Source organism: Hippopotamus amphibius, chromosome 2, assembly GCF_030028045.1.
Source record: "Hippopotamus amphibius kiboko isolate mHipAmp2 chromosome 2, mHipAmp2.hap2, whole genome shotgun sequence".
In the NCBI taxonomy this organism is placed as follows: domain Eukaryota; kingdom Metazoa; phylum Chordata; class Mammalia; order Artiodactyla; family Hippopotamidae; genus Hippopotamus; species Hippopotamus amphibius.
Window position 1 is genome coordinate 187,605,496 of NC_080187.1, and position 17,241 is coordinate 187,622,736.

General features: G+C 35.2%; 1 protein-coding gene across 2 annotated transcripts in view; it reads left to right on the top strand.

The window, feature by feature from the left end:
- GOLM2 (golgi membrane protein 2) overlaps positions 1-10,517 on the top strand; it is a 114,622-nt gene extending 104,105 nt beyond the window's left edge. Inside the window, exons 9-10 of one of the 2 annotated variants that reach the window (XM_057721979.1) lie at positions 1,691-1,858; positions 8,407-10,517. In XM_057721979.1, coding sequence (XP_057577962.1) covers positions 1,691-1,858; positions 8,407-8,477 — 239 coding nt within the window. In that variant the 3' untranslated portion in view covers positions 8,478-10,517. The remainder of the gene's footprint in view (positions 1-1,690; positions 1,859-8,406) is intronic. The other variant, XM_057721980.1, reaches the window with a different exon arrangement.
- The last annotated feature ends 6,724 nt before the right edge of the window (positions 10,518-17,241 follow it).

The following is a 17,241-nucleotide window of genomic DNA, read 5'->3' on the forward strand; positions in this document are numbered from 1 at the left end:
GCTTCTCTGGTTGCAGAGCACAGGCTCTAGGTGCGTGGGCTTCAGTAGTTGTGGCACATGGGCTCATTAGTTGTGGCTCACAGGCTCTAGAGTGCAGGCTCAGTAGTTGTGGCACACGGGCTCAATAGTTGTGGCTCACGGGCTCTAGAGTGCAGGCTCAGTAGTTGTGGCACACGGGCTTAGTTGCTTCATGGCATGTGGGATCTTCCTGGACCAGGGATCAAACCTGTGTCCCCTGCATTGGCAGGTGGATTCTTAACCACTGTGCCACCTAGGGAGTCCCAAGAAAGGTTAGACTTTTTGATCATACCCATTCTGATTGGTGTGAGGTGATACCTCACTGTGGTTTTGATTTGCATTTCTCTAATAATTAGCATTTTTGAACATCTTTTCACGTGCCTGTTGGCCATCTGTATGTCTTCTTTGGAAAAATGTTTATTCAGCCCATTTTTTAATCAGGTTGTTTGTGTTTTTTAAAATGTATAAGCTGTTTATGTATATTGGATATTTCCTGATTGACTCTTTACAAAACAATTAGAAATATATTGGCTTGATGATGCGTTGAGCCATCTGTAGAGTTGACCAATATCTCCATAATTCTTTCCCTTTGTACTTAACTTTTCTTTCCAAGCAGAGGAAGTTTGTCTCATTGCAATGTGAATTTTAAAAATGTAATTCCAAACATTTTAAACCTATCACAAAGTGTTTATTTCTAAGTCTTAAATTCTTACATTGTCAGTAAGTTAATGTTATTCGTATTTTAGGGATTGGAATAAAATTTACTTTTATGCTACTTAAATTTAATGTCAAAGTAGAGTTAAACTTGTATTTGTGAGTCAGACCTTAGTTTGCCTAACATTTTTATTTTCAGTGTCCATTTGGTGAATATTATTGAATAGCTTTCTACAGTAGGTGTTATGACTATTGTTCTTCTTTGATTTCTAGTTGCTATGAATGTGTATAATATAATAGCCTCATGTAGGTCTACTTTCTTAGGCTTCCTCTGTCATTGACTTTTAGAAATCTGATTCAGGAAATGAGAAAGAATAAATCGGAGTTACTTGGGATGTTTTTCAAAACACATACAACTAGGGATTCTGATAGTTTACTCTCTTTGCCATCCTTTCTTGGAAATCCATGGTTATAGTGAATCACTACCACTGAAGAAACTTAAGATGGCCCTCTGGTATGTTAGTCTTATTTTCCAAAAAGAAACTAGTCTACACGGTACTCACTTATTCTGATAAGAAACATTATGAAAATTATTCATGGAAAGTGACATTTCATAAAGCAATAAATGATGCAAATTTCAAATATGTATTGTATCTAGTATTAAAATTATTTATTATTCCATAAAGTGTTAAATAAGACAAATACTTCTATCAGAGAAGTTGTTGGTTATTAGGAAAACAGTTCTGAAAATTGTGCCCTTTTCTTTAAGAAAACATTCAAACCTTAAGTAGCAAGTACTGAAATTAACACAAAACAGAAATTCTTAAATAAAATTGTTTTCAGTTTCCATTCATATTTCCTTTTATCTTGGATAACCTTCAGAAAATGTATCTTTTTTTATAACCAGTATCCTGAAAGTTGCCAGGTTTCACTTGTCTACTTTCTGGTCTACCTCCAGTATAGGTCCCTTCTTTTCTTCTCTCTTCACTCTTGAATTAATCCTCTACCTACTTCACAGGCCGATTCTTTGATGAGAATGAATCCCCTGTTGATCCGCAGCATGGCTCTAAACTGGCGGATTATAATGGGGATGATGGTAACGTAGGTGAGTATGAGGCAGACAAGCAGGCTGAGCTGGCTTACAATGAGGAAGAAGATGGTGATGGTGGAGAGGAAGACATCCAAGGTGAGCGTGGGCCTAGCCTCCATGCTGTGACCGTGAAACCCACCTCTAAGTTTTTTGGTTGAATTTGTGTAGAGTTTTCCCCACTTATTAGCAGTACAAGCTTAGTACAGAGAGGTTCTGTGCAGTTTTTCAATTTTATTTTGAAAACCATTTTATGATAGTGGTATTTGTAGCTCTTTAAATAAATCATTTTAATTATTTTCATTTCTAGCTATTATGTTATATGTATTAGTGATTGTAGTTATAATTTGAAACTCAGACTCTTCATAAATTTTAGAATTAAATTGTTTAAAATGGCTCTAGACTTTACCTAAGGCAAATACTCCCAGAAGATAATTCTTTTCCAGTTTCTCTTCTGAAAGCATTCATCATTCTAGGTACAGATATTGACCAGACAGCCACAAAGGGAATGGTCTCTTCCATACTGAAGATAAGATTATTTCACAAATGATTCAGCATAGGAAGCCTGTTTTTGAAATTTGTTCTGAGAGGCTTAAAACTTATACTTAACAATCAGTTTGTGAAGATTTGTCTGTCTTATGTTTAATACACAGATTCAACATATTTTCCTTGTTAAATGTGTTCCTTCTGAACTTTTAATGCAGTGAAAGTCCAGAATCTACTTGTGTGCATGCACCCCTGCCCATGCATGCATATCTGAGTATGTTGCTTTATTGCAAGTTCTTAGGCCTATTTTCTGCCTGCTTATATCATTTAGTAGTATTTGTGGAGCTTTTTCTCTTTGCTATAAAAATTGATTATGAACTTAATGTGTGATATATTCAATTTTATATGTTGCATGAAATATTTTTCAGTGTAACTTGTCTTGATTTCTTCCTTAACTCTTTTTAAAGCAATTAAATTTTATTTAGGTTCCTGACAAGAATTGTTTCTGTAAAACTCAGAAGAAAATATAGTTGTCCTAGAATACTGCATAGTTAATAGAAAAAGGGAAACTTGAGACTCTGACTTGCACATAGGCATTACTTTGATTTTATATTCTAGTTTTGGGAAGAATAGTTATTGGAATAGAAAGAGATTAATAAATGCTAGGAGTTATATAAAGATATGTTAATGAGAACTTCTCAAACATTTTTTGGTATCATTGAAAAAATTGTACTCATCCATTTTTCTACAATCTCATTCTTTTTTCATAAATCTTACCATTTCTTTCTCATTGCTTTTGTAATTTGTTTGGATTATATTTATTTGCAATTATTTATAGCTTTGTTTTAAGGCTTTTTCATGCATGCATATCACATCACCAATTAGATTGTAAGCTCTTGGAGGGCAGGAGTTTTCATTTATTTTGCTTTCTGTTTTGTTTGTATCCTTTTCCACTTTCATATTCACCTGCCCCCCCGATAGTCCTTAGCATACATGGGGCTCTTGATAAATAGTGTTGACTGATCATTTTATGCCTTTCTCATTGAGCTTGTGTTTTTATAACTGTAACTAGGTTAATAACTCATTAACTTCTGGTCTTATAATCTTGTTTGTTTACACTTTAAACATTCTCTATTTTTCTTTCATAGAAGCTTCTGTCATCTCATTGGATAATTTTGAGGTTTTTATTAGATCAATTAATTTCAATGATAATTGAAAATCATTTCTTATGTTTTGGCTGTCTTAATGTTGATGACTTTTATCACAAAATTCTAGTTTGATATTTTTATGACTTTTATCCATAATAGATTATCTTCGGTGCCTTCTCTCTCTCTCTTTTTTCCTGTACTCTTCTCCCTCTCCCACCCCTAGTTCTCATTGCCACTTTCTACTTTGGGTCCCCAGTACCCTCATGCTACCCCTGCTTTTCCTTTCACAAGAAAATAAATCCACTGATTCTAAGGAATATAAGGAGATGACCCAAGATGATATCCTCAGTGAAGTAGGGAGGGGATGGTTAGTTAAACTTTGGGGTTTTCTCATTTGCAAGTGCATCTTACTTGAGCTGGAGGTTGCCACTTAATTTTTATCGCATTTTGAGGTTTGCTAGATCATAGCAGCAGAAGGTTAGGGCAGCTACCAAGGGACTCCTTTATCATAGGGAAAAGAAAGATGTGAGAACATCTGCTCCAGCAAATACAGAGGGAGAAGTTGGGTGAACTGACTGAAAAGGAATACTGGAGACCCAAATAATTTTAAACATGTTTTCAGGGATTCTTTATGTATAATATTAACTGTCTAAAAAGTGGGGAGGGAGAATTGTGGTTCTTCCCTAGTTTATCAACAATATGTATTCCACATGTTTTATTATCAAGTTAGAGTATTTAAAAGCATTTCTTCATAGCTTCAGTGTAGAAATAATGGTTGGGTTCCCAGGCTAGTTTGCACTTGTAGTCAAAGCAGGCAGTAGAGTAGAAAAACCATTAGCCTTAGAATTAGAAGACCAGCTGTGTATTGCTTTTTTAGTCACTTGTACTCTCTGGGCCATCACTTCTTCATCTGTAATGTAAGGGTGTTGAACTAGAATAAATAGATGGTCCTTCCTAGATCTAAAATTTTGTGGTCACAGTCACAGTGGAATCACTGTAACACAAGTATTAGGGACAAATGTGTTTCATATTTCAGCATGCCTAAAACAACATCTTCTCCCAAACCCTGGAAAGAAAGTGAAAACTTTATGCCACCATTGAATCTCTGCAGCCAGAGATTTCAAAAATTGAAGCATGCACTTCAGACGCACTTCTCCCAGTAGGGGCTCTGCTCTGCTCTCCCTAGTATTAGGAGCAGTTTTTTTGTTTTTGTTTTTGTTTTTTTGTTTTTCCTCAAGCTCTTGGGTCCCTAGTATTAGAGATTCCAGCTGCAGGACTAAGGCTCTAGCTTCAGCTTAGGATACTGACTTTGGTCTCTGAAATTCTGGATTATGAAATGGAGGCTTTGACAGCATCTCTGCCAATAGGAAGCTAAAGAATTCCAGCTTTATCTCTGATGCCTGTTTGTGCATATTAATCATTTGGGTCAGTACTGCCTGCAGAGTGTTCTGTAGAATTAAGTGAAGCCTGTTTTCCCTGTGTTTATGATCGTGGTTTATTTTGGTTTTTAATTCCTGGTTTCCTGAAGCATCCTAAAAGAAATACATTGTTTTATTTACATTGGTGTAAGCATTTTTTCCCTGACTTCTGTAAGTGACCCAATGAAAAGGTTAACTAAAAGAGTAACTTTGGAAACACTACACATCCGATGGATGTATCTTTTAATTCATTCTTTATTATAGTAAGGATATGGATGTTTACAAATTCCCTTTATTCTTACCTTTAATCCCATAGAAGTTCCAAATTTGTTTACTAGTATATGAATGCACATTACTAAGTACATCTATGGAAGGAAGTTTAGCATAGTACATAAGTGCCTGGATTCTGGAGCCAGACTGCCTAGATTTTAATCCTAGCTCCACCACTTACTAGCTCTGTGACCTTGTGAATTACCTATATCTCTATGCCTCAAAATCCTCGTCTGTAAAATAGGGATAAATATAGTTACCTAACTCAACAATTTTGCGGATTATATGATTTAAATATTTATTCAGCACTTAGAACAGGATCTTTCACACTGTAAGCACTGTTGTGTTTGTTTAATAAAATAATTTTTTTTTTTAAGTAAAAGCAAGTATAGAATTTTTTCCTTGCGTTACCTGCTTTAGAGGATAATTGCACTTTGGCCCATGGATTAATTTGTACATTTTAATGGAGCCTCACTGCCTTATTTCCCCAAGGCATTCTTGCTTGGTAGAGCTTGCTTTATGGAAGTGGTCCTTTCTTGACTTGAGGGAGTTTAGAAATCATTTGATAAATTATAAATGTCTTTATATTTAAGTCATTTTATGTTGGTGAGCTATTTACAGATTTTGCTGCTTTGTAAAATGAAATAAAATATTAATCCATCTAATTATATTTAGTGGCTATTATTCTATATCAGATTTGGTTAGGTAACTTTGCCATGTTTATAGATAAATGCAAAGAGGTTGTTGGTAGACACGTGAACTCTGGTTAAAATAGCTACACTGAAAGTGGACTTTAGTTAATGTAAATGATAGCTCTATGTGGGAGAAAAGGCAATCAAAAGTCCTATGAAATTATGAAAAGCAATGTGAAGGCACCATATTAAAACTTTGCTAAAGAGCATAAATTAATAAAACCAACAAACTCCTCCTTATATTTATAGAGAACTTCAGAAGTAAAGACTGCCTTCCTATGCATTAATTTACTTTGAAGTAGGAAAAATAGTTGTTACCCTATCCTACTGAGAAGGTAATTAGAGGTCTGAAGAGATTTAGGAATTAGATCACGTTTGTTAAGTGTCTGAGCCAGGACTAGAATTCAGTTTTTCTGTTCTTAGACCTTTGCTCTTATCTCATTTTCTCTTTACAACTATTTATTTAAAAATCTCAAAAAGTAACATTATTTTTTCCTTTTAATAACTTTCCTGTTAAATTTCTAGAAATTCTTCTTTATATAGTAGCTTTTCCCACTGCTCCATGGTAATTGTCTTCATTTAAGTACTAAAGTCCTGAAAGATCTGTTCATAGCCATACAGTGAGGTCCCATAACATGGGTCCTAAGGAGAGCTTTCTTAAGAGGTGCCAGTGATTATTTTCCTTTTTAAAACCAAGATAATTTTTTAAAGTACAAAGAGTTCCTTTTTTTTTGGGGGGGGGGTGGTATTTATTTTTGGCTGTGTCAGATCTTAGTTGCGGCATGCAGGATCTTTCATTGCAGCACGCGGGCTTCTCTCTCTAGTTGTAGTGCGTGGGCTCTGTAGTTGTGGTACGTGGGTTCTCTAGTTGTGGCTCACATGCTCAACAGTTGCAGCGTGTGGGCTTAGTTGCCCCACAACATGTGGGATCTTAGTTCCCTGCCAGGGATCGAACCCATGTCCCCTGCATTGGAAGGTGGATTCTTAACCACTGGACCAACCAGTGAAGTCCCACAAAGAGTTCTTTGATAAGAGAATGATTAGTATATTTTCAAAATACAAATGTGATTATGGATATAATTTCAGCCTTTGCACATAACAGATTTGGGGTTATCATTCCTTTTGAATTACAGTATTAAAAATACGAGATCAATTTGCTAGAATATAAAGAATGATTGCCTGCAATTCTAAAAGATAATTTCTATAAATTTAACAGGAAAGTTATTGAAGGGTGAGAGAAAGTTTGTTTGGCATTTCTAATGACTAAATGTAAAGAAGAACACGTCATTTTGGAAAGTTAATACATAGTACATACACTACATGGTACATACAAATACACATACATAGTACATGCACCACATGGCCCCTTTCTTGAACAAAATGTTACCATAGAATATACTAGAGAAGCTGAGAGTGGAAAACCTATCAAACATAAAAGAATAGATTGGAGACAGCTATAGTATACATATGAATTTGGAATCTAACATATAACCCTCTTTAAACTATATAAAATTTTATTTCCCAGACAGTTATGATAGTCATACTTCAATCTATTAAAAACTAACCTGTTGGGTAATTGTAACTGTGAACGAGAAATTAACAGAAGTTATTTTTAAGACTGTGGAAGAGCCAAAAGATATCATTAAAAACCATGTACAAAAAGGGATCCTCTTAAGCTCTGATTAAAATACCAATTTTAATACTCTGAGTAGTCTTATTTCAAAACTATAAAATTAGAAAGGAAGAGACGAATTGTTGGTAGTTAAGCTGAGAGCAGTGAAGTGACAGGTGATAGCCAAGAAGGACCCAGAAAAACCTGTCAATAGTCAAATAAGTTGAACTCTGAAGCGCTATATGGAGTCATTTACTACAGCTACTCAAAGTGGCTTTGAGGATGTTAGTGTCTAATAATATTGTATATTCGTGGGGTTTTTGTTTGTTTGTTTTTGGTGCCAGGTTTTTTTTTAATATACTCCATTTAGGAAGTTGCTGGTAAGCTATTTGCAGAATAGCAAAGAAATTCACTAAAACGCTAAATTTGGGGATTATGGGTAACTTCTATTTTCCTTTTATTTTTCTAATTTTTACTTGATGACTATTGATTAATTTTATTATTAGAAAAAATGTTTGGTTTTTAAAGGTATGAAAGTGTGTAAAGAATGATTTTTACCAAAGCTTTAATTTTAAGGACTTTCATCTGTATAGAAATAATGTGTTTATATAAAAGGATCAACTCCTGAGTGCTTGTGGGATCCTAAAGCTTTGCTAACTATCTAGCTCTGTTTCTTTCATCCTCTTTCTTTTCCCTTCTTCCTTTCTCTCTCTCTCTCTTTCTCCACTTTCCCTCCTCTTTTTCTTCCTTCCTTCCCTTCCTTTCCTTCTTTCTTTCCTTCTTTCTTTCTTCTCTGTCATCAAAAGATTTAGTAAAATTAAGTGATCTTCCAAAACAGTTACAGACTTTTCATTCATTAGCCAAGCAACTAAGAAACAGAACACTATTTACAGAAGGTGTAAGGTAACAAGTAGAAAACTACATTAAGGCTGAAGAAAAAAAAAGAGAGACATTATTTGATTGGATTTCTGCAAGTGATTTTAAAAATAATATTCCTGATACCTGATTATTTTCCTTACAGATGACGAAGAACGAGAACTTCAAATGGATCCTGCGGACTATGGGAAGCAACGTTTCAATGATGCCCTTTAAGCCGTAAAGGAAAACTTAAAGAAAACCTAAAGTGCTGTAAAATGGAATCATTTCTACTTTGTCGATTTTGACTTTTGTTGTAAAGATCAGTTGTATCAGTTGTAAAGATACATTGAGATAGATTTAAGGGAAAATTTAATCGAAAGAATCCCATGTACATATGTGAACTTTTCATATCTTATTAAAGCAGAGACTTTTGGGATTATGTTACAGTTGAGCCAAAAACAAAGTAAGCAAAACTGTAATCTTTGCATTTAAAGCAAACTAATGTATATTTTACATTTTATTGAGCCTAATTCTTTCCACAGATGGACAAACAGGAAAAATGATTGTACAGTTTATATGTTGCACATAGCATAACCACAGTGAGAACAATTATTCAACTGAAAAACTTTTTACACACAATATATTCTTGTTAGCCCAACAGGTGTTCTGTTCTATCCACCCCTCATCTCATGCTGTTCAAGGAGTTACATACCTAGAATAGTTACATAAAAGAGAGGGGAACCTGGAAGCCAAACAGTGGGCAGCAATGTGCAAAATCACTTCCTTATTCTTTTTATTTTACATGAGTACTGATGTGTTTTGGCAGATAAGCTTTCAGCTGAGGCCTGATGAAAGCTGAGATAACCTGCAAAGACACAGCAATATTTATGAGTTTAACCTTACTTAGTTCATGAAATTGTGAAATGCATGATTGATGATATATTTTCAGTTTTTATTTTTTCACATAATGCCAGTACTGTTTAACTATAAACATTACTGGCTAAAATTTTTATATTTTCAGAGTTAAAGTTGGTGAAGATATTAATGATTTAAATGCCAGATTCTGAAAGAGGCTAAATCAACCTTGAAATGAATTTGCGATCAGTATTTCAAAGCTTTTCTGATAGTTTTAGTGATCTTATTTGACTACTTTTTCAGAAGTATTAAATAGGCAATTTTAACAGATTTTTATTAATGCACAGATAAGTAGAAGTACAATGAGGTCTACAGCCATTTTATTAAAATAGCTTAAAATTTGTAATAAAGATGAAGAATCTTTGTATTTACTTAATATGTTAGTTAAGAACCCATAAACCTCATATTTGCTAGCCTTCAAAATTATCTTAAATGCATTTGTCTTTTTTGACACTCTTCAGTAGAATGTGTTAGCTAGCTAATCCTTATTTTCTGATTGAAAGCACTTTTAAATCTTATCCCCCTCCCCCCAAATAAAAGGTTTTGATCATGAGAAATTTAAGCTTGTTAACTCTGTTTTTCAGAAGGGCTACTGTTAATTGCACATGAACATGAGATGCTTTTTTCCCCCCTGTATTCAGGTTCTAGACAAAAGGCAAACTTACAGAGGTTAAAAAAAAAAAAGGTTGTTCACTTATTGGAGGTGCAAAACTTCTTAGACTTCAGTTTAAAATTATTTAGCAACCAAGAAAAGATGTAGTGATTTATTAAAATTGTTTTTTCTACCATATCAAAGTAAGTCATTCATGGTTTTGCTATGAGTAGAGTCAGGCCTATAATGAATAGGTATGATAGTTCACAGAATTTTTTTAAGTGGAGTGAAAGGGAATTGATGTACACCTTTTGGAAGTTAGGGTGGGAAGATGAATCTAAAATATATTCCTAGTAATACTTTATATTTAATACTGTAAAATCTTTACAAATGCATACCATGAAGTTTCCTGCCTTAGTTCCTTTGTCATAAAAACAATCACTTGGTTATATGGTAGCTATTACTTACATGGCAAAATTTCTTCAATTAGCAGTCTAGACATTTTATAAACTGAGAAATCTTGGATCAGTTGATAATATTTCTGACTGTATTAACATTTTAGTGCTATAAAATACTATGTGAATCTCTTAAAATTCTGACATTCTACAGTCTGTAATTAGACATGCTGGTTTTATAATGTTTTACTTCTGCCTTAAGATTTATGTTTTTTAAATATATTTTTGCCCTGAATTAAGTGTTAATTTGATGGAAATTCTGCTTTTAAAGTCATCACTTACTGGGTTCTAATAAATTAAAAATTAAACTTGTTTTACTATTTTGCTGATTCTGACACATATATACACATCACACTCACGTGATGCAAATAGTTGCATAAACACTAAAATTTAAGTAAATTTAGAATTCATTTTAAGCTAAGCTAAACTAGAAATGACAGAAAATTTTATACTAGCGCTGTTTACTGTAATGCTAGTTTATTCCACAAAATTTGAGTTCTTCCTGTGTGCCTAGCATTGTTCTAGGTAGTAAGAATACTGTAGTAAATAAGGTAGGCCAGGTTTCTTTTCTCATGGAGCTTACATTGAAGTGGGAGCAGTCAGACAATATACTGGTAAATATATGAATCAGATAACTTTAAATAGTGATAAGAGCTATTATAAATAAAACAAAGTTCCAGCGTTCCAAGGTCTATAAAGTTCCAAATAATCAGGTTTTCACATAACTGACACATTGAAGTTGTGAGGCAAGGATCATGCGCAAGGAGAAGAGAAATGAGGCTAAAGAGGTATGGAAAGAATAAGATTAGGGAGAACCTCATAAGTTCAGGTTATTTGTTACTGACCCATAAAGAGAAAATGCAGAATATAAAATACATATGGAAAGATGGTTCCAGGGAAAATGTAAATATGATTTCAAAGTCATTTCTCAAACATATTCCTTTATTTAAAAAAACTTGATTGTATGCCTTTTGACTTCTCATTTGTATCATCCTTTAACAACAAAATTTGCTAGAATATGAGGGCAGAGAATGTTTAAAAAAAATTGCTTATGAGAGAGGTAGTCACTTCCCATAATGGCTGACCTTGGAAACTTCTGTTCTTTTACATGTCTTACCATATGGCTTTAATAAGACAAACAGTGTGACATGAATACATTGCCAAACAAAGTTTATGTTATTGAGTCTTAACATCACGTGTGGGCCATCAACATTCAGTTCTAGTTGGACTACATCTAATTCCTTTTAAAAGATTCTCCTCACTAAGGGTTCCAAATGAAAATTAAAGCAACTATTCCAGAAAAAAAAAGGGGGAATTTAATGGTCCATATTAAGCAAATTGCACATAGGGCAGGTGTCTCCTGGACTTGAGGACAACTAAAACGAGGACTTGAATGCTGCCAACTTTGTTTCACCAACTCCCATTTCTGCTTATCTCTACTTGTTCTGCATTCTCTCAGACCAGCTTCCCCCCTCAAAGCTCTAACCAAGATTTCTAGCAGATTGTGTTTTCCTAGTTTTGCCGCCTAAGAGGGGCTCCTCCTCTTTCCTTAGTTCCACTTCAAAAAATCTGAGAGAAAGGAGACTCCTGCTTCTGGCTATGATTTAGTAACTTATCTGGCCCTCCTAGATTAGTAGCAACTATAAAACTGGACAAAATATATAAAGCAACTGTTTTCAGGTAGCACAAAACTGAAATTTCTGAGACAAGGGAAACTTGAGCAATTGAGCACCACAATCACTACACTTCCTGTGTTATAAAGAGGCTGGAATGCTAAGCCAGGAAGATAGAGATCACAGTGGGGAGCAGCTGAAATGTTGGAAGTTATGAGCTGGGGCATCAGAGAGGAAGCAATTCAGAGATGTGGCCCCATAAATCCATATAGGGGTCCCCACAAGTCCATGGCTGAGGACAGGCTGTATATAACCATAGCAAAACCACCTGATGTGTACCAAATAGCAGTTGCAACAAACTTGAGAATAGAACAGAGATACCAGAGGTCAAACAGCATTGGCATAAAAACAGTTCTAGGGGACATTGGGTGTCTGGGCCTGTCAAGGTGGAAATCTCCTTAACAACTATGGCATCCAGGTGAAACACTAGAAAGGTCGCACCTTAGAAGTAAAGACCATGTCCTAGAGTAAGACCTACTGTAGACTGCCCTAACACACTTTGACATGATTGGCATGACAGACAGCGTGTGGAGATTTGAGTCCTGCCAGGTTAGAGCTTATGAAACTCCTTGGGCTTTTCACAGATATGAACTAACAAAGCATAAAACCAAGGCTACACTAGTTTAAGATGACCACTCAGTAACTGAAGTACCTGCTAAAATAAGAATCATCACCTTTCATAAGATAATAGAATTCAGAATCTCTACAAGATAAACACAATATCCAGTATTCAATAAAAAGCTATTAGACATACAAAGACACAAGAATTTGTGATCCACAGTTAGAAAAACTGAGATGGCCTTTGGTATTAAAAATACGTTTGAAGGTTAAATAAAAATGAGTGAACAGATAGAGAATCTCAGCACAGAAACAAAAGTTATAAAAAACAATGGGAATTCGTGTGTGTGTGTGTGTGTGTGTGTGTGTGTATGTTTTGTTTGCTTTTTTTTGGTTTTTTTTTTTTTGGCCGCATGGCTTATAAGAGTTCCCCAACGTTAATGGGAATTCTAGAACTGCAAAGTACTAGAAATGAAAAATTCATTGGATGGGTTTAATAGCATATTGGAGATGACAGTAGAATGAACTTGAAGATATACAAATGCAGTTGTTCTGTAAGTATTTGGAAATGGAGGGCTGAAATGCTGAGAGACCCCGAAAGGTGGATTTGGGATTCATTCTTCAAATATTCATTAAGTCCTCAAGATGCTGTCTACACCACTCCCTAACACATAAGCCTAAAGATTCCATCATAAAAGAACATGGATCATTCTTTCAATTACTTCCTGAGTTGAGAACTGTTCTGAGTTCTGGGGACATAAAACTGACAAAGCCACTGCCTTTGTGGAGCTTATATGCCAGAGGAAGAGATAGATAATTATTTTCTATACTCATAGTGATAAATGCTATGAGAAAAATAGATCTGAATAAATAGTGATAGAAGAGTGCTATTTTAGATAGGCTAATTAGGGAGGGCCTTTCTGAAGAGGTGGTGAGAACAAGCCATTTGAATATCCTGTGCAAAACTATTTAATTGAAATATAATGCAAGCCATTTATGTAATTTAAAATTTTCTAGTAGCCACCTTTAAAAAACAGGTGAATTTCTGAAATGTAACCAATATATCAAAAATATTACCATTTCAATGTGTAATCAATAGAGAATATATTACTGAGATATTTATATTCTTTTGTACTAAATCTGAAATCTAGTATATTTTTTATACTTACAGTACATCTCATTTTGGACACAAAATTGCCACTGGAAATATTTGATTGGTATTTAGAGTTCATAAAACTTATAGTTGAATAAGTACATTTACATACTCAGGTTCCAAGCATACTTAAAATAGACTCCTTTTAAAAAAAAATTTATTTATTTAGTATTGGTTGTGTTGGGTCTTTGTTGCTGCACACAGGCTTTCTCTAGTTGCAGAGAGTGGGGGCTACTCTTCATTGTGGTACATGGGCTCATTCTGGTGACTTCTCTTGTTGCAGAGCATGGGCTTTAGGTGCATGGGCTTCAGTAGTTTCAGCACATGGGCTCAGTAGTTGTGGCTCACGGGCTCTAGAGCACAGGCTCAATAGTTGTGGTGCACAGGCTTAGTTGCTCCGTAGCATGTGATATCTTCCTGGGGCAGGGATGGAACCCATGTCCCCTGCATTGGCAGGCGGATTCTTAACCACTGTGCCACGTAGGAAGTCCCGTAGACTTTACTTTTCAGGGCAGTTTTCAGTTGGCAAAAAATGGAATAGAAAGTACAGAGTCACCACATACCCTATTCCTACACACACACACACACACACACACACACACACACACACACACACACACACACACACACACACACACACACAGCTTTCCTCACCATCAACATCCTGCACCAGTGTAGAATTGTTACAATTGATAAACCAACATTGACACATCATTATCAACCAAAGTCCTTAGTTTATGTTAGGATTGACACTTTGTATTGTTCATTCTATGGGTTTGGACAAATGTTTAGTGACATGTATCCACCATTATAATATCATAATGATTTCACTGACCTAAAAATCCCTTATGTTCCACTTATTCCTCATCCCTTGCCCCTAAAGCCCTGGAAACCACTTATCTTTTTACTGGCTTCAAAGTTTTGAGTTTTCCATAAAGTCATATGATTGGAATCATACCGTATATAGCCTTTTCAGATTGGCTTCTTTCACTTAGTAATATTTAAGATTTCCCCATGTCCTTTCATGGCTTGATAGCTCATTTATTTTTAGCTGAATAATATTACAGTGTATGGTACCACCATGTTTTTATACATTCACCTCCTGAAGGACATCTTGGTTGGTCCAAGTTTTGGCAATTATGAGTAAAGCTGCTATAAACATTTGTGTGCAGGTGTTTGTGTGGACCTAAGTTTTCAGTTCCTTGTAGTAAAAAACACATACAATTTTACTGTTGTACATTTACATTTACATTTAAAATTAAGTGGCATTAAGTATATTCGCAGTGTTGTGCAGATATCACCACTATCTAGTTCCAGAACTTTTTCATCTCCCTAAATGGAAACTCTGTTAAGCAGTCACTCAAGTATTAATTTTGAAATTTAAGTTAATTAAAATTAAATAAAATTTAAAATTAACTTGCTCAGCCACACTAGCCACATTTCAAGTGCTCCGTAGCCACATATGGTTAGTGGCTATTGAATAGCCCAGGTCGGGGGGAGGAGAATTAGAGGCAGAAGAAACAAATACAAAGCCCTTTATGCAGGAATACACTTTTTCAAAGAACAGTTAGTTGGTCAATATGACTAGAGTACAAAGAGCAAGAGGTAGGGAATGTAGTCAACCAGGTAGCCAAGAGTCAGCTAATGGTTTTGCATGTCATAGTAAAGACTTTAGATTTTACTTTAAGGGTGATAGAACATTTATAGAGTTTTAAAATGACCACTCTGATTACTGTGTTAGAAAGATTGAAGGAGGTTAAAGAATGAAGCAGAAGACTTTAAAGACTGTTACAGTATTGCAGATGAGAGTTGATGGTTCCTGAACTAGGGAGGTAGCTGAGGTAATGAAAAGTGTTTAGATTCCGGATATATTTCAAAGGTTTAGTTTATTGCATTTACAATGGGCTGGGTGTTAGACATGAGAAAGAAAAACTGTATTCTGTAAATTGGAGAACACACGAGAAACAGGTTTGAGAGAAAATTTAGTTTTGACCATGCTATGTTTTAGATGGTCATTGCCATCAAGTGATTGTAACATTGGAGCAAGATGACAGCTGTCATATTTTAATATTTATTATATTACTTCCTTACTGTGTTGCAATAAGAGTGATTAAAAAAACTATAACTCATAGAGATAGAATTAATTATGAGAGTGAGTCAAAAATTATCCACATTCCGGTTATATTAAAACTTCTGTTGACCACACTCTCTTATCAGCGCTTTCTGTTCAAGGCTACTGTCTCCTCAGTCACTGTTGTGCAGGTGTGAACGTGTTACCTCAGCTCATTTGTAACTGCGGCGTGAGCAAAAATGGATGCCCCACTTGTAATTTGCACGAAAGAAGAGCAGCGTGCAGTGATTCATTTTTTGTGGTCTGAGAGTGTACCTGGTACCGTTATTTATTGAAGACTGTGTGCAGTATGGAGAAAGTGTTTTGTCACAAAGAAGTGTATATGAATGGATAGAGAAGTTCAAGGAAGGTTGTACAAGTGTTAGCCATCAAGAAGGAGCCAAATTCATTTCTGATGAAGACATGAAGACAGCGGTGCACTCATGGAATACGAAAGCTTGTTGACATATGGACAAAGTTTCTTGAAAAGCAAGATTATTATGCAAAAAAATGATGTATTTGCCTTTTCTTTCTTTCTTTTATTGGCTGTGTTGGGTCTTTTTTTTTTTTTTTTTTTTTTGCTGTGCACAGTCTTTCTTTTAGTTGCGGTGAGTGGGGGCTGCTCTTCGTTGTGGTGCACGGGCTCCTCATTGCCGTGGCTTCTCTTGTTGTAGAGCATGGGCTCTAGGCGCGTGGGCTTCAGTAGTTGCAGCACATGGTGTATTTGCCTTTTCTAAAAGTTAATTAAATTCTACAGCCAGAGTGTGGATAATTTTTGACTCACCTTCGTAGAATGGATTCTAAAGTGCACATGCCTTATATATCAGGTAAAATATATATTCCATATATTCTGGAATAAGGGATCTACTGAAAGACTCTGTTGAAGATTCAAGATACTTACATTACTTAGTGAACATCCTATTTTTAATGTTTTCACATAGCATAGTTTTGAAGAGTTTAAACAACATACAAGCCACTAGTTTTTTGCATTATTTTTTTCCCTGTGGTTAATGCTTTGCATCTGATATCTTTTTAAACCTTTATTTTTTAAAATTAATTAACTTTTTTAGGCTGCATTGGGTTCTTTGTTGCTGCTTGTGGGCTTTCTCTAGTTGCTGCGAGCAGGGGCTACTCTTCATTGCAGGGCATGAGCTCTAGGTGAGCAGGCTTCAGTAGTTGCAGCTCACGGGCTTAGTTCCTCTGTGGCATGTGGGATCTTCCCTAACCAGGGATCGAACCTGTGGCCCCTGTGTTGGCAGGTGGATTCTTAACCACTGTGCCACCAGGGAAGTCCCAAACCTTTATTTTATTCTAAAATCTTGGACAGGGTTGTTATTGAAGCTTAATGACCTTAACAACTACCATTTATGGAGAAAGGAAAACACCATAAATAATCTCATTTGATCTTTAGATACTGCAGGAAAAAATGTTAAAATGTTAAAAAATTGCAACAGCATTTGGGCTTACTACCAGCAACCTTTCTAATCTTGACATCTAACAACAGAAACATTGCCATAGGACACAGTAGGATGTGGTGTAATA